Source organism: Hippopotamus amphibius, chromosome 12, assembly GCF_030028045.1.
Source record: "Hippopotamus amphibius kiboko isolate mHipAmp2 chromosome 12, mHipAmp2.hap2, whole genome shotgun sequence".
Classification (NCBI taxonomy): domain Eukaryota; kingdom Metazoa; phylum Chordata; class Mammalia; order Artiodactyla; family Hippopotamidae; genus Hippopotamus; species Hippopotamus amphibius.
The window spans coordinates 64,513,708-64,536,959 of record NC_080197.1 but is presented as its reverse complement, the minus strand read 5'-3'; the positions used below and the strand labels follow the sequence as shown (position 1 = coordinate 64,536,959).

Below are 23,252 nucleotides of genomic sequence, written 5' to 3'. Positions count from 1 at the left end.
CTTCAGTAGTTGTTGCTCACGGGCTCTAGAGCGCAGACTCTATAGTTATGGCACATGGGCCTCGTTCCGCGGCATGTGGGATCCTCCCAGAGCAGGGATTGAACCCCTGTCCCCTAGCATTGGCAGGCGGATTCTTAACCACTCTGCCACCTAGGAATTCCCTTCTGTGGTTTCTGCCCTGTGGCATAGAGATGCATAAATAGAGAATCAGAATTAATTGAGATTTAGGATTCTCTACTGATTTACAGAAGTTTATTATCTCCGACAAAGTAACGGGGCATAATACATCCACCATCTACCTCAGCTTCCTTTCCTAAAAATGTTGTTTGGGCAGTATCAAAAAGGCTCAACTAGCCACCCTTGACTTTGGGGAAAAGCAGGGCAGAATCTTACAAGGCACTTTTGAGAATTGCCCTATTGGTATGCATTTTTTTTCCTTAAATGAATAGTTTCTTTGTTAATTGGGCACCTTTTGTAGGTGTAAAATTTAGATTGCATGTTAAATTTGTGCTTTCACAACTACTGCTACCTCTAACTGAAATCTCCTCTTGAAATAGTCAGGTCAGCTGTCATTTACTGTACTTTGTTAAGCCTTTTCCAGATTCCCCCAGGCATTTAGCCACTTCCTCTTCTGTGCTCTGCAGATCAGGTTATGTTATAATGATCTGTTTACAGCTCTCTCTTCCCTATTAAACTGTCAGTTCCAGGCTGTTCTGGCCTTGAGAGAAGGGACCTTATCTTATCCCCTCTTTTTTGTTCCTTGCTGGACCACACTGTTTTCCCTGCGGAAGTCCTGTACACCATGGGCGGGGCGTGGAGGGGCCTGAGGTCCTAGAGAAATAGTGCAGGGTGCTGGTAACTTCCTAAACCAAACCCTGGTCGACTTGTTAGTTCTCTTTATTCCTGGTAATCTCTCAGAGTCTCCCGACAGGTCTCTGCTGCTTCTTTATTGTTGTTTTTCTCCTGGCAGCCATGTACAGGTCCACCATGTGGCTATGATTCTGCAACATATTATGCGCCATTTTATTACAGAAATGTCTGCTTTCAGATGGGGTCATTTTATAGCATATACAACGACTACACCTAAACCAGATCTGCTAGAAAAATATAAAAAACTTCCTTCTTAGTGCATTTTAGAAGTGTTTTGTTATAACTGTCCTGATGGTGTGAACAGTTGAAGACTATTACATAACACAAGGTCACATTGGTTTGGGGTAGGAATAATAAGCTTACTACATTTTAACCTTCATATATTCTGCTTAACGGTTGTTATGATTTGTGTCATTTAAAAGGGGCTGTCCTTTCCATTTAGAATTATGGCAGAAGTTATACTGTTGACTTCTCTTTGATGTTTTCAAGAATGGATTTTGTTTTCCTTTTTAGCGTGAGAGGTTTAAACAGAGACTAATTGAAATTAGCAAAACCTTCACTTTGAAAAAAAAAAGTAGGACAGATCCATGAATGACTGACTGCTTTTCTAAAACATATGCAAACCCTTCTGGTTATAGCAAACTCTGTCGGCTTGCTCGTCTATATTTCAAGCGACATGATGAAACAATTTTGTTTTCTCAACTTGAAATGCTATTTTTAATTTTTGTTATAGCGGTTTCATATGAAGGGAGTGTTTCAGCGCCAGTTATGTTACATGCTAGATTTAGTTGTAAGACAACTCACTTTGAGGTATCTGCACATTTTTATGTCATTAGCATTCTAACAAGATATTTCCAGTACATTTTGTAAAATGGTTTGTGCATACCCTTAAGAATCACCACTTTGGTTGAAGGGCATGAAATGCAGAAGAAATACGGTTGGCCATTAAATGTGAGTTAGCATTTAACTGAATACTTGTTATGTGGTAGACACTGTTCCAATTGCATATGTGGTTTTTCTCATTTAATTCTCACAAAAATCCCATGAGGATTAAATTGTTATCTTTATTTTCCATATAGGGAAATTGAAGTATGGAGAGGCTAAGTAACTTGCCTGTAGTCAGAAACCTATTGAGAAGAAGAGGTGGACTTGAACTTGGACTCCAGGGCCTATGTTCTTGTGGCCATTAATTAGCTGGACTGCCTCTTGTGTGAACAGGCATAGGAAGAAAGGTTTAACCTCACGTGCAGTTAAAACACACACACACAATTAGAACTGTATTTTCTATTAGATTTCCAAAGAAGAAAAATAACTGTCAATACCCAGTATGTGGGAAAGAAGTCTAATGCATTGAGGTATAAATATAAATTGTTACCTCTTTTTGGAGGGCCACACATGTAGATGTTGAAAACATGCACATGCTTTGACCTGTCCATCCCACTTCTAAGAATTATCCTACACATCTAAACACAAAGGTGTCTAGACTGTGATATACATTACATACTGTTTGTAACAAAAAATTTTAAAATAAGTGTCCAGTGGGAATCAGGTTTCAGTAATCGTGGGCAGCCATCCAAACGAGAAAAGTTAGGAACATCGCTACTGACATGGAAAGCTGTCCACGCATATTGTTCGATTAAAAAAAAAAGCAGATTGCAAAACAACATATATAGTTTGATTTCCTTTTCTGAATAAATATATGTTTATATACACAAACTCTGGTCTAAAAGAATGCCCACCAAAATGTTAACAGCTGTTATCCTTACTGCTAGATGGTGTAACTTAGTGATCTGATGTACGGGTTTTGAGTCCTGCCCAGTCACTTACTAGCATTGTGACCAGGGGCAAATTCCCTAACTACTCTGTGACTCAGTCTCTTCAGTAAAATGGAGATAATTGCAGAACCTGCACGGTTGGGTTCCGAGGCTCAGATGAGTTTGTAAAGTGCTTTTTTTATTGGCTGAATTTTTTGAAATAGATATGTATCAACTTTGGGAACAACAGCAAACAACAACAACAAAGAGTTTTTAACGGAATCATATAAATAGATTTGCTTAAAGTTTTAGCAGAAAGTATCTATTTAGAGCTAAGGTTATTTAAAATTCCCCACTGAACATTCTTCACAAGCTGTTTGCAACCACATATGCTGGTATTTTACCCTATGCTATGTGCCAACTTTAAGGGAATTGAAATCATATTTTACCCTTATGGCTGGAAGGCATGCATAATCACAACAGACTCTTCTGGAGAAGCTGCCTCAACTTGCGGCTGCAATGACATGTTGGTGCGTGACGTCAGTCTGGTGTCAGACTGGCAGAGTGGCAGGCCAGCCCGACAGCCACTGTGCATTTCCTGAGCGCTCCTTCCCCACAGCGCTCATTTGGGAGCAGCTCAAAGACAAAGCAGTGGCGTCTGATTTTTATTCCAGTGTCCCCCCTTTGGCCTGTAGTTGAATGTCTGTTTACGAACGTGATCTTGATGGAGGCCGGTGAGTAACCCTGGTTACTTTCATGTATAATAATAACTAGCTGATGGCTAAATGAGCAGTAGTTCTTTTTTGCTCAGTTAATGATCCTCTGGGAAGTAATCTTTGTAGCCCTACTGCCAGGCATGGTACCCTGTGCAAAGGATTTACATATTATAAGTATTTCTATAACTGAAGTATTGCATTCTTGTAGAAATGTAAATGCATTGTTAGGTTTTTCACATGACTTGAGCATTTTACGATGTTATCTTCCTCTTGGTCTCTCCTTAACTTGAAGCTGCCTAAATGCACAGTAGCTGCAAATTGCTTGAAACCCTAAAGATTCTCATTTATTTTTTTAACTTATTCAGAGGAGAAGCTTGATGTTTTTTCCCCCCTTCACGAGAACTAAATGAATAATTCTCAGAAGTTCCTTTGGAGATGCTAACAGTACTCATTACATAATAACTTTTATTAAAAAGTGTAACTCTAATTAACAATTACCTGAAGCTGCTGTTTATTTAAGTCTTTAATTATTGGGGGTTATTTCAGGAATGTGATTCAAAATAGGAATTCTCATTTACCTAAAATTTAAGAGCAGTATAATGGCAGGAGATTATTATAGACAATATTTTGGCATTTAAAGTAATTAAATTACTACTGCCTTAGATTGTAAAGGCTGGCAACATGCCTTTCAAGATTTGTTTCTTATTAGCAATATTAATTCATGTCTCTTTTGAATTGCACTATATAAATTGATTTAGTTGTTTTGAAATTGTTAGTTTAAGAAGTAGGCTATGTTGGGTAAGACTCTGGGGGGGGGGGGGTGTGTGTGTGTGTGCGTGCGCCTCTGTGGCTATTTTGCTTCCCCCGCTTCATTTTGAGTGGATGAATCATATTATTTTAATTTCGTACTGTTTATATAGTATAAACTGAAGCCTTTACAGTCTTAGGCTTTGTCATTTCTGGCATAATTCTTTTCTTGAAGATTCAGTAGCAGCCTTGTGATTTCAATGTCTTTTAGAGGAATTTTCAAACAAAGTTTTCTCTTAAAGAACAGGGACTTTTTACTTTGTAAGTCTAGTTGAAGAAAAGACAGTACAAAAATTCTTAATAAATGTTAAATATTTTCATGTCAATTTTCTGAAGCAGTTAAAGAATAAGACTGTACATATTTTTTAAGTGAATAAGATCGGTATTGAAAGGAAGTGATCTAAATCAGCTTTTCATATGCAAATGTGCAAAGATATCAATAACTGCCTTATTAAAACTCCTAATAGTTATACTTATTCTATATTTAGAAGCACAGGACATATAGAAGTAGGGTTTCAACTTCATTTTATTTGACTTTACAGCCTTAATTCAAAATCCATAATTTTTCCCATAAGCTGCAGAATTTTCAGCTGAAAATTCCGCCCAAAGCTAGAGAGTATATAGAGAACTCATTAATATTTTTATTCCCTTTAAAATTTATCTTGAATCTACTTAAAATATTGTAACACGGTTTTAAATTAGCCTATATTTTAAGCTTAGTAAGTTACTATACTAACGATGAATTGGAATATATTCAGTATACATTCTAAACAAAGATGTTTTTGAGGCATTATGACATGAGAGGTCATTGGCCTAAAAGCTACTAAAGTTCAAGTGAAGAGAAGCTACTTAAACTTTTTTGTATGAACAGGAAATTAAATCTGGCAAAACAAAAAAGAAGGGAGGATGAGCAGAGTTTGGGGGGTGGGGGAATAACCTGAAATTGACAAAAGTCTGACTCATGCCTAAAGCACTGGGAATTGAGTACTTGTCTGTCTTCTAGTGAATAAGGTGCGCTTTGAGGAACTCGTTCCACAAATAACTGAAGCCTGATGGAAAAATATAATTGTGATATTCTTCAAGTTTGAAATTTAGCTTAATAGTAAACTCAGATGGAATAGTAATTCTTTAAGCCAGTTATAGTCTTGAACTATATTTTTGTTTCCTAGTGGTGGACAGTATGAAACCTTGTGTGCAGCAGATGCTTAATGAATATTTGAGCATGACTAAATAAATTGATGAAGCAAGTTAAATGAATGAGCAGAATATCTTGATCCTGTATTAGAGAGATTTCACTTTTTCTGTGATGATGAAAACCGACTGGTTATCTAACCAACTAACAGCATGCCGCGGCCTTGCATTCTGTTAGAAGGAAGGGTCTCCAGAGTAGAGTACGGCCATCACAGTGGCCTGCAGTGGCCGTTGGAGTTCATTGCCGGCTTTGCTCACTGTGTCTGGGTCTCTGCTGTGGGAAGTGGGCCCTGCCCTGCTATTCTGGGTCAGATTTCTGTCCGACTCCTACCTCATCTGTAAGTGAGAAATTTCTCAGTACTTGGGGATAATGATTTGCTGACTAAATGGAGCCTTAATTAAAGTGCTGCGTGCGTCACATAAGTGCATTATTATTTGGACCTTTTCAGAGTTAAAAAAAATATACATTCCTTTGAAACTGAAGTGACAGAGAACCTAGGAAGGGGGCAAATACATTGTTTGAAACCTTACATAACAGAATTTTTATATGTAAATATATTGTCATTCAAAGCCTAGATTTTCAGCCCCATTTCTGTGCCCCATCCCTTCAGTCTGTGCTGAGCTCTGGCCGCATCCCAATATTATTGCTGATCCGTGGAGGCTCAGTTCAAACGGCAGCCACTCTGTGCCACCTTCCCTGCTTGATTCTGTTGGGAAGAATATTTCATCTACAAGAAAATAACTGGATCTTTTTTGCAACTGTGTGGTTAAGTGTAGGCTAGAATTAGGTTAACTTTTTAAAGTAGTGTATGACCACCCACAAAAGCAAAAGAGATGGTGCTTAAATTCCACTTTTTCTAATTTGTTGTTTGCTTCCTTCCCAGTGGTATAGTAAACTTCCACTGAAGGCACGTTACCATAAAACATTGCCAATTAGCATTCATCAGGGACTAGCGGAGTGGTCCGAATTACTGAAGTTCTAGGTCGTATGTGTACTTAATGCCACGTTACTGCTGCTAAATGCCAAGAATATTTCTGACTACCGACAGGTTTCCAAGTTGGAGTTCTGCTTAGTCTTATTTTAAAACTCCATTAGACTTTTGTAATTAGTAGTTTTTTTATACAAGTGACTGTCATGTTTCACGTAAGTATTCTTTGAAACCACTAAAATACACCCTGTAATCATTTTTACTCTATCGTGTGGTTTTACGAGGACTTTTTACATGGATCATTCAACAGTAAGCTTTAACCTTAGATCAAATTATCAGGTTCCTGATTTGTTAAATTGTAGTTGTACTGTACATTAAAGATAGGGCAGAGAGCCAACAACTTTTTAAAGCAAGGGTGCAACATAATTTCACTTCTTTTCGGGAAATCTAACCCTGCTAATGCATTCAAAGTTAGCTACTGTTTGGAGGGTGTTGCTACCAGGTACTTGATCCTTTCAAAAATCCTCTGGAGTAAAGTTTGTTGTTGTTTTGGTTTTGGTGTCTTTTTTACAGAAGGGAGTTGAGGCTCAGTGAAGATGGTCTAAATGGGAGATATCCTGATTAAAATGAGTTGGATTTGGATGTTAAAAGAGTCTTGGAGACATATGAGCCTGGACTAAGACAGTGATGGAGATGCCCTTAGCTGTCTACTCACGTAGGGTAATTTCTGGGTAGCATCCAGAACTGTCACTTGATTCTTGAGTGCTTGACAGAAAATTACTCTGGTGGATTAGCTTGTACATTCTAAGAGCCATTTTTCTGTTTTAACCATAAAGTATCCTTTAACCTTCCCATTTAAAAGCTTCTCAAGAACCACTCAAATGGCTTCCAATTGAGAGAATTATCTAAATTATTTTAAACATTTTTGTTTATAATGTAATTTATTAAGTGATCTAAAATGTAGCTGTCCCATAACACTCAGGATGGATAACAGTTATTAACGTGCTGGGTACGTTTTGTTCGTAATGAGCATGGTGTTAATTGAATTATTCTTGCATTACTTCCAAAATTATTTAAAATCTATTGTAAAATTTATTTTGTAGATACTAAGTGAGTATGTTGGTTTTATTTAGGAAAGTTTTTTTGGAGAAGATGATTTAGAAATTATCTGTAAATACAGAAGACTAAAACAGATGAATTTGTATGTGTCTCATTTTTTGAATTTTTTATTTTTTACTTTACTTTGTTCCTAGTCTATAATAATGCTTTCAGCTCTGTACTTGCAACGTTACATCATACTCCTGTTTTACCACTGGGAAAAGCAAAGTTTTCAGTTCCTGTTGGGTGCTTTTATAAAACCCATTCTTTACTGTTGTTATTTGTACTTAAATTCTTTGGGACCGATCATCAAATGTGAGGTTACATTTACAGTTATGTTGTGATAATGTTGTCTGAGCAGCTAAGAGTTGAAAATGATTGCAAAGCCGTAGAGAATAAGAAGATGGAAAAAAAATACTGGGGGTTTAAAATTAAATTGGAATCAGGACAGGTTTCATTACTGTGCTTCAGATAGAAATAATCTTGGAGTGGTGCTAGGCAGTGAGACAGAAAGAAATGGGGGAGGATGTATGTCCACGGTCCGTGCAAGAGGGAAGGACCTCCAAGGATAAGATGGTGTTGTGTGTGTTGTGTTGTGTTGTGTTGTGTTGTGTTGTGTTTTAGTTACACTGGGAGAAGATGCAGGGCAGAACGTAGAAGGTCCCACTGGCTGAGATGCGTCAAGGAAGGGGCAGCTGTTGAAAGGAGGGGAAGGGGCACTAAAAAGGGCACCACAGCTCGAGCCTTGGGGACCACGTCTCTGTGTGACTTCTGACAACTTCTTAAATGCTGTGAGCCTCAGTTTATTCACGTGCGAAGTGAAGAGAGTAAGGCACACCTCAGGAGCGATGCTCAAGTTTCCAGTGCAGCAGACGGAGTGTGTGAGCTGCGCTGAGACGTCGCGTGGTGTTTACTGTTTTGGTGATGATTTTAATACTCATTGTTGGGAGCGAGGATCAGCGAGGCGCTCACACCTGTTCAGTCCTTTGTTTCCTCCGAGAAATCTGAGCTGATCCATTTCCTGAATGATGAGAGGAGAAAGGATAGATTATAAAGGGTTAAGACTGTAAGGAGAATTCATAGATGTGGGTACGTGAATCACTTGAGGTTTGAGCAGGATGTCTGGAAGCATTTAGCTCTAAGTTAAAGGCAAATGGCATTTAGAACTAAATGTGGGGAAGGGAAATATATACTTTACATGTTTTGCAAAGAAAAAAAAATTACAATCTTTCAGATTGCTAACTCAGTGGTTATTTCTTCACATAACTAAGGCTCAAGAATTCAGTTTCTCCCAAGAAAAAGCATGGCACTTTTAGTGTTTTCTTTTGTTCTTAAAACACTGCTTTTAATTGTAGGCGTAGTTTTCCATGCCAGCATATTTTCAGTTTAAAAATAAATTGCAGGAACAGTCATTGTGGTCAGATTTCAACATAACGTTTTTCTCCTTTTTATTCAAAGGAAAATAAATGTAAACAGTTATCTGCATAAGACATTAATCAACTTTACATTTAAAGATATTTTAAAATTTACCCTGGACCACCATAGAACCAATTGATTTAATAACTAAGTGAAAATAATATTTAATAACTAAGTCACTGCTACAAACGTGTTTTTTAAACCTAATTTGAGACTGACTCTCAGAGTGATACATACAGCGTTATGATTTCTATCGATGAAAGCTCAATATTTTCTTTTTTTATTGAAGTATAATTGATTTACAATGTTGTTAATTTCTCCTGTACAACAGAGTGATTGGGTTATACACACACACACACACACACACACACATGCACACACACACTTTTCCTTTATGGTTTACCACAGGATATTGAATACAGTTCCCTGTGCTATACAGTGGGAGCTTGTTGTTTATCCATCCTTTATATAATAGTTTGCAAAGCTTTTCAGTTTAAAATAAGCTGAAAAGTATAATTGTCTGATAATGTAATGAAACCAAGGCCAAATTGAGAGTGTACAATATTCTTTTTGGTTTGAGTGGAAGGATACTGAAAAGAGTCATCAGTGATCATCTGAGCTGTTTGCTGTCTGGTTTTCTGCCTAAATTTGGGAAATAAAAATCGCTTCTATAATCCCCACATCTCTGCCTTGCTCCAGTCTAACAACACTGTGGGTATGTGGCAGCTTTTATGGGTTGGGCCCTTGTGAAAGTCCAAGTCCTGATACTGGCTTCTTTACCAGGGTTGCAGAAAGAATTGCCAAACCACTATGATACTCTGTTTTTCTTAGGCTAAATTAAATCCTTCTTTCTCTCTCATAATTCTGAACAAATCATACAAATGGTTTTGCAGCTGAATTTAAGAAGAGACAACCAAAATCTCTTTTGTGGGACAGAGTTTTCTGAAATACATATTTTGTTTTTGCATAGTGGGTAAATTTTCAACCTCTTGTCATGGATACACATATAAAACACTACCTAATAAACCTTGCTTTGTCTAATATATTACTCAGAAGAATTATTGGCCGTAATTGACAATGTTAATATAATAGCAATTTCAATATTTATTTCTCAAATTAAAAAACAGAATGGATTTTGTAGTAAAGCAGTCATTGGAGTTACTCATGAAACAAAGGTTTTTTTTTAAAAAAAGAAAAAAACAAAACACAAAAACAACTATTCCCATAGGGGAGAATTGCAATACTAGTAAGTAGTCAGTACATGGTTATTAATGGCCAAAACATTAAAAAAATTTTCCTAACACCAAAGGCAAAGGCAACAAAAGCAAAAGTAAACAAGTGGGACTGCATCAAACTAAAAAGCTTCTGCACAACAAAGGAAACCATCAACAAAATGAAAAGGCAACCTACCTTTTGCAAATCATATATCTGATAAGGAGTAATAATCTCAAATATATAAAGAACCCATACAACTCAATAGCCCAAAAGAAAATGGGAAGAGGGTTTGAATAGACATTTTTCCAAAGAGGACATACAGATGGCCAACAGGTACATGAAAATATACTCAACAATACTGATCATCATGAAAATGCAAATCAAAACCACAATGGGCTATCACCTCACACCTGTTACAGTGGCTGTCATCCAAAATATATGCAATAGCAAGTGTTGGTGAGGATGTGGAGAAAAGGGAACCCCCAGTGCACCATTAGTGGGAATGTAAGTTGCTGCAGCCACAGTGGAAAACAGTATAGAGTTTCCTCAAAAAATTAAAAATAGAACTACCATGTTGATCCAGCAATTCCACTTCTGGGTTTTTATCCAAAGGAAATAAAAACACTAAATCAAAAAGCTATCTGCATTGCCCCCCCCCCCGCACCATGTTCATTGTAGCATTATTTATAATAGCCAAGATATGGAAACAACCTATGTCCATCACTGGATGACTGGATAAAGAAAATGTAGTGTGTATGTGTGTATGTACGTTACATATACATATACATACATACACAATGGAATATTATTCACCCATTAAAAAAAGGAAGGCAGGGGACTTCCTAGGTGGCACAGTGGTTAAGAATCCACCTGCCAATACAGGGGTCACGGGTTCAATCCCTGCCCCAGGAAAATCCCACATGCCACGGAGAAACTAAGCCCATGTGCTACAACTATTGAGCCTGCGCTCTAGAGCCCATGAGCCACAACTCTTGAGCCCATGTGCAACAACTACTGAAGTCCACACGCCTAGAGCCCGTGCTCCGCAACAAGAGAAGCCACCACAGTGAGGAGCCCATGCACCACAATGAAGAGTAGCCCCCACTTGCCACAGCTAGAGAAAGCCTGTGTGCAGCAACGAAGACACAACACAGCCAATAAAATTAATTAATTAATTAATTAAAAAAAGGAAGGCAGTCTTCCCCATTTGCAGCAACGTGGATGGACCTTGAGGGCATTATGCTAAGTGAAACAAGTCAGACAGAGAAAGACAAATACTATATGATCTCACTTATATGTAGAATCTTTAAAAAGAGAGAACTTACAGATAACAGAGAACAGATTGATGGTTGCCAGAGTCAGTGGGCAGGGGTAGGGAGGGTGAAATGGGTGAAGGAGTTCAAAAGGTACAAACTTCCCGTGTTAAAATAAATACGTCATGGGGGTGTAAGGTACAGCATGATAACTATAGTTAATAATACTTTTTTGCATATTTGAAAGTTGCTAAGATCTTAAAAGTTATCACAGGAAAAACATTTTTGTAACTTTGTATGGTAACTGATGTTAACTCTTTCTAATAAATTTTATTTTTTATTTATTGGCTGCATTGGGTCTTCTTTGACGCTCATGGGCTTTCTCTGGTTGTGGCGGGCAGGGGCTTCTCTTTGTTGCAGTGTGAAGGCTTCTCATTGCAGTGGCTTCTCTTGTTGCAGAGCTCGGGCTCTAGGTGCACGGGCTTCAGTAGTTGTGTTATGCGGGCTCAGTAGTTGTGGCGCACAGGCTTAGTTGCTCTGCAGCATGTGGGATCTTCCTGGACCAGGGATCGAACCTGTGTCCTCTGCATTGGCGGGCGGATTCTTAACCACTGTGCCACCAGGGAAGTCCCTGATGTTAACTATTACCTAGACTTATTGTGGTGGTCACTTCACAATATGTACAAATATTGACTCATTATCTTGTATACCTGAGACTGATGTAATGTTATATGTCAATTATACCTCAAGTTTAAAATTAATTAAAACAATGCAAAGGAAAAAATTTTTTTTCTGAGTGTGTAAATAAAACCTCTAGAGTTTCTAAAGTTCAGGTTAAATCACTCTCTTTACCTTCCCAAACACAGAATGGGAAAATCTAGTTTCGAATTCGCTAGTGCCAATATTTTCTTCAGAAACCTATGTGAGTTGCTTTCTCTAAGCAAAATGAACTGTTTCTTTAGCTAAAAGCCTTTCCCTTGCCCTTCTTCCTTGCCATTATAATATAACCTCATTTTATTCACTTTCGCAGACAAAATTGTGAATCTTGAATGGTGTGAGTTCACTTACCGTTGATTGAATTAGACATAGACACATATGTCTAGCTAATGAACAAGAGTGGCTGGGGAGCTCCTGGGAAACTTCTTGAAAAGAGATATGTAAACAGAGACTTTCCTTTCACCTCTGGATTCTGTGGTCTGCATGTGATGTTTGGGACCACAGCAGCCAGTTTGGGACTGTGCAAATGCCTAACTAAACAGGACAGGCCAATCAGTGTTGCTGTAGTATGCAGTTGTGAATAGTCATATTGCCTTCAAATCTCAGATGTTCTTATTTTTAAATCAGGATTAGCATCTTTCCAGACTTGATTCAAAGAATGTAATACCATGTGCTGTACTGATTGATCATATGTAGCATTGCTCTAATTTTTCATTTTAATTTTTTAATGTAGTACTCTAAGTACTACATTCATTACTACAAAAAAACAAACAAATCCTGTTTTAAAGAACTTCTTGTTGAGAGTATTTTACCTATTTAAAATATTTGATATAAAATTTACATTTATACTCAACAAAGGTTGCAAAATTTTGGCCTTGTTGGATAACAGGAGTTTTAAAACCAGATTTAATTTGTCAGTTCATAGTCAAGTGTGTTAAATATTTTTTTACCTTATGTAGTTTGAAATAACACTCCATTAAGAATGAAACAGTGGGCTTCCCTGGTGGTACAGTGGTTAAGAATCTGCCTGCCAATGCTGGGGACACAGGTTCGATTCCTGATTCGGAAAGATCCCACATGCCAGCGGAGTAGCTAAGCCCATGCGCCACAACTACTGAGCCTGCAAGCCACAACTACTGAACCCCGAGCACCTAGAGCCTGTGCTCTGCAACAGGAGAAGCCCGCACACTGCAACAAAGAGTAGCCCCTGCTCTCCACAACTACAGAAAGCCCACATGCAGCAATGAAGACCCAATGCAGCCAATAAATAAAAGTTAATTAAAAATAAGAGTGAAACAGTTGCTTCAGTGTTACTGAAGTCAGTGTTACTGACTTTTATCAATATACTAAAAAATTTAAACACCATATTAGCAGACATCTTTCTCTCTCTCTCTCTCTCTCTTTCTTTCTTTCTGGCTATGCTGGGTCTTCATTGCTATACACGGGCTTTCTGTAGTTGTGGCGAGCGGGGGCTACTCTTTGTTGCTACGCACGGGCTTCTCATTGCGGTGGCTTCTCTTGTTTGCAGAGCATGGGCTCTAGGGTGCACAGGCTTCAGTAGTTGTGGATCTAAAGCTCACAGGGTCTAAAGTGCAGGCTCAGTAGTTGTGGCTTAGTTGCTCCGTGGCATGTGGGATCTTCCTGGCCCAGGAATCGAACCCGTCTGCATTGGCAGACAGATTCTTAACCACTGTGCCACCAGGGAATTCCCTTTTCCTCTCTTTCTAAACCTGTAATTTTATTGGGGTTTATATTTGACGTGCATTTTATACATCTCTTTAGTGTATGCGGGGTTGTTTCCTCAGGGGTGTCATTTGGTTGGCATACTCCCTCGTAAGTCTCCTGCTGAGAGCAGACCAGCAGGGTGGACGGAACTAAAAAATGTCTTCCTCTAACAGGCCTGGAAACAGACACAAACACCCAGCATCCCTGATCTTTAGGGCGCTGCCCTACAGTCTAAGTTACTCTTCACATAACAGAACCTGCTGCTTAGAGTTGACTCTAACCCACTAAATTTTGATTCCATAAATAGATTATAGAAGCTCTGTATTTTATCAGCTTTCCCTTTTGATGTAAAACTCAGAACTGCTTAAACGGCACACCTTTGCACAGCTTTTCTGGTACAGTTACCTCCGTGATGCATTGTTGGGTTCACAAATAAGATGTGAGAAAGAATAAAGGAGAATAATGAATTTCTATTCCATTGCCAGTAGACATGTCATTTTTAATTTGTTTTTTATATAATTTGGTGGAAAGAGACCATTTTATACACACACTGATTTATTCATCTTACGATCTTTTAAAACCAAATTATTACTGAATGGAATAGCTCCATAGAGGCTGGAATTAAGCAGGTCTTTCATTTGTTTGATTTTCTCGTTTTAGTAAATGGTTAAATGTCTGGTAATAAATTGTGAAGAGGGCATAGTGCCAAAGAACAAGCAATTTGTGTTGCTATTTGTCAGTGTCTTGATATCTTTTCTAAAAATGGCATTGGTTCAATCCTTTCTCTGAATTTTTGATAGAGCGTGATCCTCAAGTTGAGCTGCTGCATATCACCTCTTTCCTTCCGTCCTGAACCCTCCGGAGTAGCAGAGGCCTTTTTTTTTTAAGTGGTGTTTGTCACTATTTAAAAACCTTCTCGAATACCGACTTTAAAACATAGCTGCTCTTGCTCTGGAGCTTTTATATTAGGATTGCTTTTCTCCTCTACTTTTTGTTTTTGGGCATATTAGGGATATCTTGACCAGAAGCATGAAAGCCAAGAGAGATCACAGCTTTATTCTTTTACAGTAGATACCGAGTAGTGGGATAACAGGGGTTTTAAACAGTTTGGGGGGTAGGTGTTAATTTGAACTGTCTCAGATCAGACAGGTGACTGAACAGTAAGTAGTCTGATGACAACGACATATGCTCAAAGTCCTGCAGTTCATAACAGACGTGGATAACAGTTACCGAGGGCTTGTCTGTTCCAGGCCGTGTTTACACTCTTCACTCTTTTAATCTTCATAAATGTCTCCACTAGAAAGTAAGTTCCATGAGGGCAAGGATTTTTATGATTTGTTCACTGCCATCCCCAGGTGCCCAGAAGAGTTCTGAAAAAATAAACTAACAACCTGTGACAAAGCTCCTGTTATCTAATTGAGGCGGTTGAGGCGTGGACAGGTATAGCAACTTGCCTAAGGTCATCTAACTAGTGAGAGGAAGAGCTGGGATTCACACCTAAGTTGTCTGATTCCAGAACGCGTGGTCTCAGTGGCTGCCTCTGCTGTCTCTAGAGAAAAAGAGGAACACAAAGAAATAATTAAGTGTGGCTTCTTTGGTAGAGTTCATTGTTAGGGCTGTGATGGTTTATCAGCCTCAGCACTATTGATGCTTGGGGCTGGATGCTTCTTTCATGTGGAAAACTTCCCTGCACATTGTAAGGTGTTGAGCAGCATACTGACCTCTACCCATTACCTACCAGCCCCAGTTGTAACATTCAAAAATATTACCAGACAATAGGTGGACAACAAGATCCTACTGTATAGCACAGGGAACTATATTCAATGCCCTGGGATAAACCATAATGGAAAAGAACATAAAAAAGAATGTGTATATGTGCATAACTGAGTCAATTTGCTGTACAGCAGAAATTAGCACAACACTGTAAATCAACTATACTTCAGTAATATATTATATATAACCAGACATTTCCAAATGCCCCTGGGACATAGAAATCATTCCCAGTTGAAAACCAGTGGTCTAAACGTACACATTAAACCATCACAGACAGAAGTCTGGAAGTAAGAGTCAGGTGGAGATGAATACCTGGTCTCATATTTAGAAAAGTTTGAAGCTCCTGCTATGCCATAGTGAGTCTGAGACAAGAAGGGAATTACTTTGTTCTGTGACTGTAAGGATGTTTTATATCAAGACCCGAATTTTATCCCTTCTTTATAATGATTCCTCTAGAAACACAAAATTATATAAAACCATACCTTTCCAGTTTTTTCTTCTGTCATGAGGAGCGTTAAAATCTCTGGTAAAGACTTTTAAAGTAATACCTTGTCTAGTAAACGTTCAAATTCATTTTTAGTAGCACAGAGGTACATTAGTTCATAATTTAGTAGCACAGTCACTTTTGCTGTAACACAGCATGTGTCTTCCTAAAAATCACCTCCCTGTGCAAAATCGGACAATGAAAGCCTGGGGCTTTTGTGGAAAATGGGTTTATGAGCACAACACTCAAAAACCTCATTAGTGACACATAAAAATAAAGATAGGAACCTAATGAAAGTGGTGGCACAGTTTCACACGTTAAGTGCTTAGAAAATACAAAACACTACAAATACACTTTGTGTTGAAAAAGACCTGCAGTTTGCTTGTAGAAATGGACATTAGAAAGGTTTCAGCTTGTGAATTACTGGGACGTGTTAGAAATAGGGAAGATGGAAAATTAGACAAAGTCGCATCACTGCACATGGATGGGTGTGTTTCGTAAAACAGGCAATGAGCTGAAGTAGCTGGTGGACGCTTGAGGGTGTGCAGGTGTGTGGTTTGCATGCCCCTGGTTGGCTGCATCATCAAGGTGCAGTTTCTGCACTCACCTAGACTTTCTCATGGACAGGGGTCACGCATAAACAAATGCAGAATTTATGTGATGCTCAAATTGTTCCCTAGTATATGAGCTGCATTGGAGCACATTTGCACATGAATGTTATATGAAAACTGGTGGTACTCTTGATCTGCATTTCGAGACCCTTCAAAGGAGGAGGGGGAAAAAACTTTTGGACTACAGAAAGGATGTGAGTGTAGGATGAAAAGATACACATTGTACATAATGCTGGGGACAAGCTGGTAGAATTGAAGAAAGGCTGGAAATCCTGTCTTCCCCGCCCTCTCATGGCCCTGAGCAGTCACTCCTCCTTTGCACCAAGAACAGTGATCGTGACTTGATACCTCGGCCAGCCATCTCCCGCAGTGCCCAGTTACTGTGTGTATTAAAGAACTTTGTGTGTTATGCACTAAAAGAATTCTATGCATTAACAGAGATGGCTTTTTCCTTATTTTTTTAAAGGTTCATTTGAATTTCATTTACATTGCTGTCATTTATTGGCACTCAGTATGTTTTTAACTCACATTTTTAGTTTCTGTGAGTGATTTAGAAATTATGTTTTATCCTTTACCAGTATAGTACTTAAAAATGCAACACTAGTGTACAAATGAAGTGTAAATGCCGACATAAGAAGGAATGATTTCAAAATTTAAAAATAAATTTTTAAATATATAGAAATGTGTATAAAAATAGATTTGCACAAGAGCAGTGAGTATTGATGATCCTGTCAGGTAGTGGAAAGTTACCGCGTTTCAACAGTTAAGACTGAAATTTTGTTTAGCTGATATTTTGGTTTGTCATACTCTTGATTTATTTTAATTCATTTTTAGCAAAATGATTAGAAAACATTACTCTCATTTTTTTATTTGATAAGTATATTGTTTTACAGGAGATGACAGTTTTGTAACTAAACTAATTGCCTATGAAATCTCAATCTTCTACCTAAATAGACATTTCTCCAAAGAAGACATACAGATGGCCAGCAGACACATGAAAAGATGCTCAGCATCACTATCATTAGAGAAATGCAAACAAAACCACAATGAGGTATCACCTCACACTGGTCATTATGGCCATCATCAAAAAATCTAGGCACAATAAATGCTGGAGAGGCTGTGGAGAAAAGGGAGCCCTCCTACACTGTTGGTAGGGATATAAATACTGTTCTCCAGTATGGAGAACAGTATGGAGATTCCTTTAAAAAAAAAAAAAGAAAAAAAACTACCATATGACCCACAGTCCCACTACTGGGGGAATATATATACCCTGAGAAAACCATATTTTAAAAAGATACGTGTACCACAGTGTTCATTGCAGCACTATTTACAATAGCCAGGACATGGAAACAACCTAAATGTCCACTGATGCATGAATAGATAAAGAAGATGTGGCACATATACACGATGGAATATTACTCAGCCATAAAAAGGAATGAAATCGAGTTATTTGTAGTGAGGTGGATGGACCTAGAGTCTGTCACACAGAGTGCAGTAAGTCAGAAAGAGAAAAACAAATACTGTATGCTAACGCATATATATGGAATATAGAAAAATGGTACTGAGGAACATAGTGACAGAGCAGGAATAAAGACACAGACGTAGAGAACACGGCGGGGGGGTAGGGGCTGGGACGTGATGAGAGAGTAGCATTGACATATATACACACTACCAAATGTAAAATAGACAGCTAGTGGGAAGCTGCTGCATACACAGGGAGATAAGCTTGGTCCTTTGTGAAGACCTGTAGGAGTGGGATGGGGAGGGTGGGAGGGAGGCTCAAGAGGAGGAGATATATATTAGTCAGAACAAATGAATGAACATTTGAGAGGATTTCTTTGTTTACTTTGTGTTACAATTAGGCATACATAGTAGGAAAAATTATTTCATTAAAGAATAGCAAAAGACTTTCATGTTAGAGTGTCCTTCTAAATTATGCATTTTTATGTCAATTTAATATCATAATATTAATTAAAAGAAAACATTGAATACGCTGAAAAAGTAAAAGAAGAACATAAATATGTTCATTTTTCGTATTGGTTTTAGTCACTGGACTTTTAACTAAAATGGAATGCTAAGATTTTTAGTTTTATTTTAAGACATTGTGATCTTAAAAGTACTTGAACAATGAAAATGTCAATTTAACTGAAATAGCATCCACTTTCGGGGAAAAGAATGTTTGTGCTCCTTTTTGGTTGTTCTTTATTTTAATGTCTCCACTGCCCTGTGTCCTTGTCTAATGGGTACTCAAATCTACTGTTCCAGGTCAGCATAATATCTTAGCCCGGTAACCATTGCAGGGCCATGTTGTTATAATTTACAGCTTCCAGAATATTAGGATTAGAATCTGATATATTCCTTCTAGACAAGATGACATATCATGGGAAACTAATGCAATATAATAGGGGGTAATTTGCTTTATTTTTGCAATATTGGTTTTTATAATCTTCTACTCAACCAACTCCAGCTTTTTAACTCTTCTTCCCAAGAAGACACTCTAAAGAAAAAAGATGCTGTCCTCCAATTTTCATTATTAAAGTGTCTAATCTCTGTCGCAGGTTTACCCCTCTTCTCCCCCACCGTGTTTTATTCTGTTGAAACATGAGAATTTACAGACCTTGACACATTGGTGGTATTCATCGCATTGTTTTCCACTTATCTCCAGAGGCTGTACTTTCTTAGTTATTCTGTTATCAGTTTATTGCTTAGTATATAAATAGATATCCCATTATGAGATTTAGGTCTCCAGATCAGCAGGTAAAATAAAGTCACTTAATTACTTTTTGTGTAGTGAAAATATTACCACAAATAAATATCTAAATCCACCACCTCTTAACACCTATCAAATATGTTTTGTGAAAAGAAAAAACCACCGCAAAAGTCTGATAAATTCGTAGTCATGTAAACACCAATTGGTGTAATAAGCACCAATTAACTAAAGGAATAATAGAAACGCATTATATTCCATCAGTCATTCTATCGTCACAGTAGTCTATATACATACACACACACACACACACACACACACACACACACATATTTAAACTGTATACCTTGTTTTAATGATCTGGTGCCCATCTAGTAGTACTGTTAGATTTATTTTTCCATACATGAATTTGGCATTAGGTCTCTGTAATGTACCTAGATTGGGATACAAAATAATGAAGGTAAGTGGATATTCATACTTAGGCCACTTTTTTGTGGCCCACCTAGCATGTAGAATGCAATGATTGGGACTTCCCTGGTGGTGCAGTGGTTAAGAATCCACCTGCCAATGCAGGGGACACAGGTTCAATCCCTGGTTCAGGAAGATCCCACATGCCGTAGAGCCACTAAGCCCGTGAGCCACAACTACTGAGCCTCCGCATCTAGAGCCTGTGCTCTGCCACAAGAGAAGCCACTGCAATGAGAAGCCCTCACTCGCCGCAACTAGAGAAAGCCCTCACGCAGCAAAAAAATACTACTACTACTAATAAACGAAGAGAAATAGCTCTAGAAAAAACCAAAAAGGGGTTTAAAAAAAAAGAAGGACATTGACAATGGAGATTAAAGATGATACAAATAAATGGAAAGAAAAATAATGCAGTGATTGTGGAGCCAGATCAACTTACTTTTGTTTATAAAATAGAACAGATTGAGGTCATGCTTGGGGGCCGGGGCGGGGGAGGTGTGTGTTCAGTCTAGCTGTACTGTGAAACTGTAAGTAGCATTTACACACACGTGTGCACACAGTAGATAGTAGAAAAGGTTATGTAGGAGTGTCAACACCTGCGAGTTTGAATTGCATCTCCTTTATTCACTACCTTTCATGTTGCAGTGAAGAAATGGCTATTTTGCTACCAGGATATTTTTTAAAGTTTGTGGTAATAGTACATATATTTTCTTTTATTCTCTTTTCTTCCAGCCATAATGAAAGGAAAGTGACCTGTAAACATCCAGTCACAGGACAGCCATCACAGGACAATTGTATTTTTGTAGTGAATGAACAGTAAGTAAAATGTTTCATGAAATGCCTCTGTTCAGGATGGGGTTAGCATTGAAATCACTGTTACCGTATTTAATACAGTACAACTTAACAGTTTTCTTATCTGGACACTTGCAGTCAAGTACAATAACAGAATGCCATCTGTTTACATGTGTGATATAGAAACATGACTTAAAAATTTTTTTCGTGAGGAATTTAGTTTCAGAAGCTGTTTTTTACAATAGCTCAGACACCGTAAACTCAAGAGCACAGGATGCAAGGTCAGGGAAACTGTCAGCTTAGTCAAATTTTTCAACTAATTTGAGCTTAGTTTTCTCATCCTTAAATCAAAGGTAGTGGTAATTATCATTTCTCAGGGTTTTTATAATCATCAAATGAAATTTGTGTGAAAGTAGTTTATATACTGTAAATCTCTTCACAAAAATTAGTTATTGGTATTATCGTTATTGTTTTCTTTTTTTTCTTTTTTCTTTTTTTTTTTTGGCCACGCCGTGTGACTTGGGGGAGTCTCAGTTCCCCAACCAGGGATGGAACCCGAGTCCTCGGCAGTGAAAGCTCCGAGTCCTAACCACTGGACTGCCTCGGAATTCCCTATCATTGTTATTGTTTTCAGTATGAGAATAGCTGATCTTGCAATTAAATTTTTAATAGTACCGTTAGATGACCAAGTAGTATATCTGCCTTAAGGCTTATTAAAATAAACATAATGTTAACTTAAGTTGTGCTTACTTATATTTAAAGTAGTTGTAAATATTAAGCTCCAACTCTAGAGCTTATGTAGCTCTAACTAGTACCCAGCTGTTTAGAAAAAGTCAAACACCAGCATTAACTCTAGGGAACATTATTGTGAAGTGATTTAATTAAACTGCAAGTTCTAGCCTTCTGACATATTGTATTTCAGGACCGTTGCAACCATGACATCCGAAGAAAAGAAGGAACGACCTATAAGCATGATAAACGAAGCTTCTAACTATAACATGACTTCAGACTATGCAGTGCATCCAATGAGCCCTGTAGGCAGAGTAAGTTATTTTGCTTACTGTTAATTATTGATAACTGGTATAATTGGTAGTATCTGTTAGTATCACTCTTAATGGACTTAGAATTATAGAATAATCATTTCATTTTTATTATTACGTGAACCTAATTATATTTAAGGTAATTGACATAGAAGCAATGGCTTAGAATATAAAGTAATAAAGAGTATATTTTAATATTTTAATGATGTACATTTTTAAAATATTGTTGAGTTCAGATTTTGAATAGTTTTACAAACGTAATTGATATTTGTGTGAGAAAATGACAGTTTATTGTATCAACTTAAGTTTTAAAGGTGATGATTACTATAATGGCATAGAAATCCCATTTCCTAACTATTAAGTATGCCTAGAATGGTACATATTTTATTCTATCATATTACATTGTACTGTTTTTTTAAAATGTAAAATCTTTTACTGCTAAAGGGAAACCCTATGCCAGTGTGCTCAATGACTGAAGTATTTAGAACCCATTATGTGAAAAGTACCATAGCCATATGGAAACAGAAGTGGGTGGTTTTTCTTTGTAATCAGAAACAAAAATGTTAATTGTTTAATCTATGATCCAAGACTTGTGTGTCTATAAAAATTTGTAGTTATTGCTTCTTGTACTTTAAATCATGTTAATGTTTTAAATTTAGAATTTTAATATTAAAATGTCTTCAGATTCTTAGAAAACTTGCTGCTAAATCTGAATAAATAGTTGCCTTAATGTTACTGCTCAGCTCCTAAATTAAGGATAGCAAATCAAAGGATGATAAAAGAATTTTCTTTATTTAGAAAATAATTATGTATTTTATAATAGTAAAACAGCTGTAATAGTAAATTATGGTTATTGTAAAGAAATGGGTAATAGACAATTATCTGTTTTAAATGCCTGTTAAGGTTTTTTAAATGAAGTGTTGTAGAATCTTACAGGTAAATGTAAATTTTCAAATAATGTAAATTATTTCTAATTCTTGTGTAACATAAAACACTAGTAGGATAACTCAGCATTATAATGCTTGTAAATATATACTAATTAAGATCTAGAAAAATGACTGGTGGGTTGGGGGCCACTAAGTCATTGTCTGGAAAGAAAGTTGGATCTGTGCCTCACACTTTACACCCAAAATTTTCAAGATGGATCAGGTGTTGAAATGGTAAAATCAAAGCTATAAAAGCAGTACAGAAAACAATGGAAGTTTGTTTTTTGTTTTTTTAATAAACTCAGAATGCAGATGGGCTGTCTAAATATGATATAAATCCCAGCAGTCAAAATAGAAAATGAGAAATTCTACCACATAAAACTATCATGCATGTATAATATCTGTAATTTATATGACAATTAATGATGAATGCTGAAGAGTAGGTATTATGTATGCAGTTATTTGAGAAAAAAAGAGATATTCCATAATTATGAAAACAGTTATTTAGATGGACAGACACACATATATACACAGTGATACCAGTCGCCTCAGTTTGTGTTTGGGTTGTTTGGGTGCTGGAGTCCAGAGGTGAGAAGGAGATTGGTCCTTTTATATCTTTCTGTACCATTTGAGATTTACACTGTGCTTAAGTATTATCTGTTCAAAAGTAAATTAAAATTTATCCAAGAAAAATAGTTGGTGTTGGGCCTTAAAATCCTGTTATGTACTAACATGAGCCTCATAAAAGGAGATTCTCATGAAA

The 23,252-nt window shown here is 37.3% G+C and overlaps 1 protein-coding gene across 4 annotated transcripts in view; it reads left to right on the top strand.

The window, feature by feature from the left end:
- The window catches only part of PLEKHA5 (pleckstrin homology domain containing A5), a 233,168-nt gene that overhangs the window by 123,020 nt on the left and 86,896 nt on the right, over positions 1 to 23,252 (top strand). For 3 of the 4 annotated variants that reach the window (XM_057703988.1, XM_057703991.1, XM_057703990.1), the window contains exons 4-5: positions 20,464 to 20,547; positions 21,446 to 21,566. In XM_057703988.1, coding sequence (XP_057559971.1) covers positions 20,464 to 20,547; positions 21,446 to 21,566 — 205 coding nt within the window. Of the gene's footprint in view, positions 1 to 3,222; positions 3,359 to 20,463; positions 20,548 to 21,445; positions 21,567 to 23,252 lie in introns of those variants that run through there. The other variant, XM_057703989.1, reaches the window with a different exon arrangement.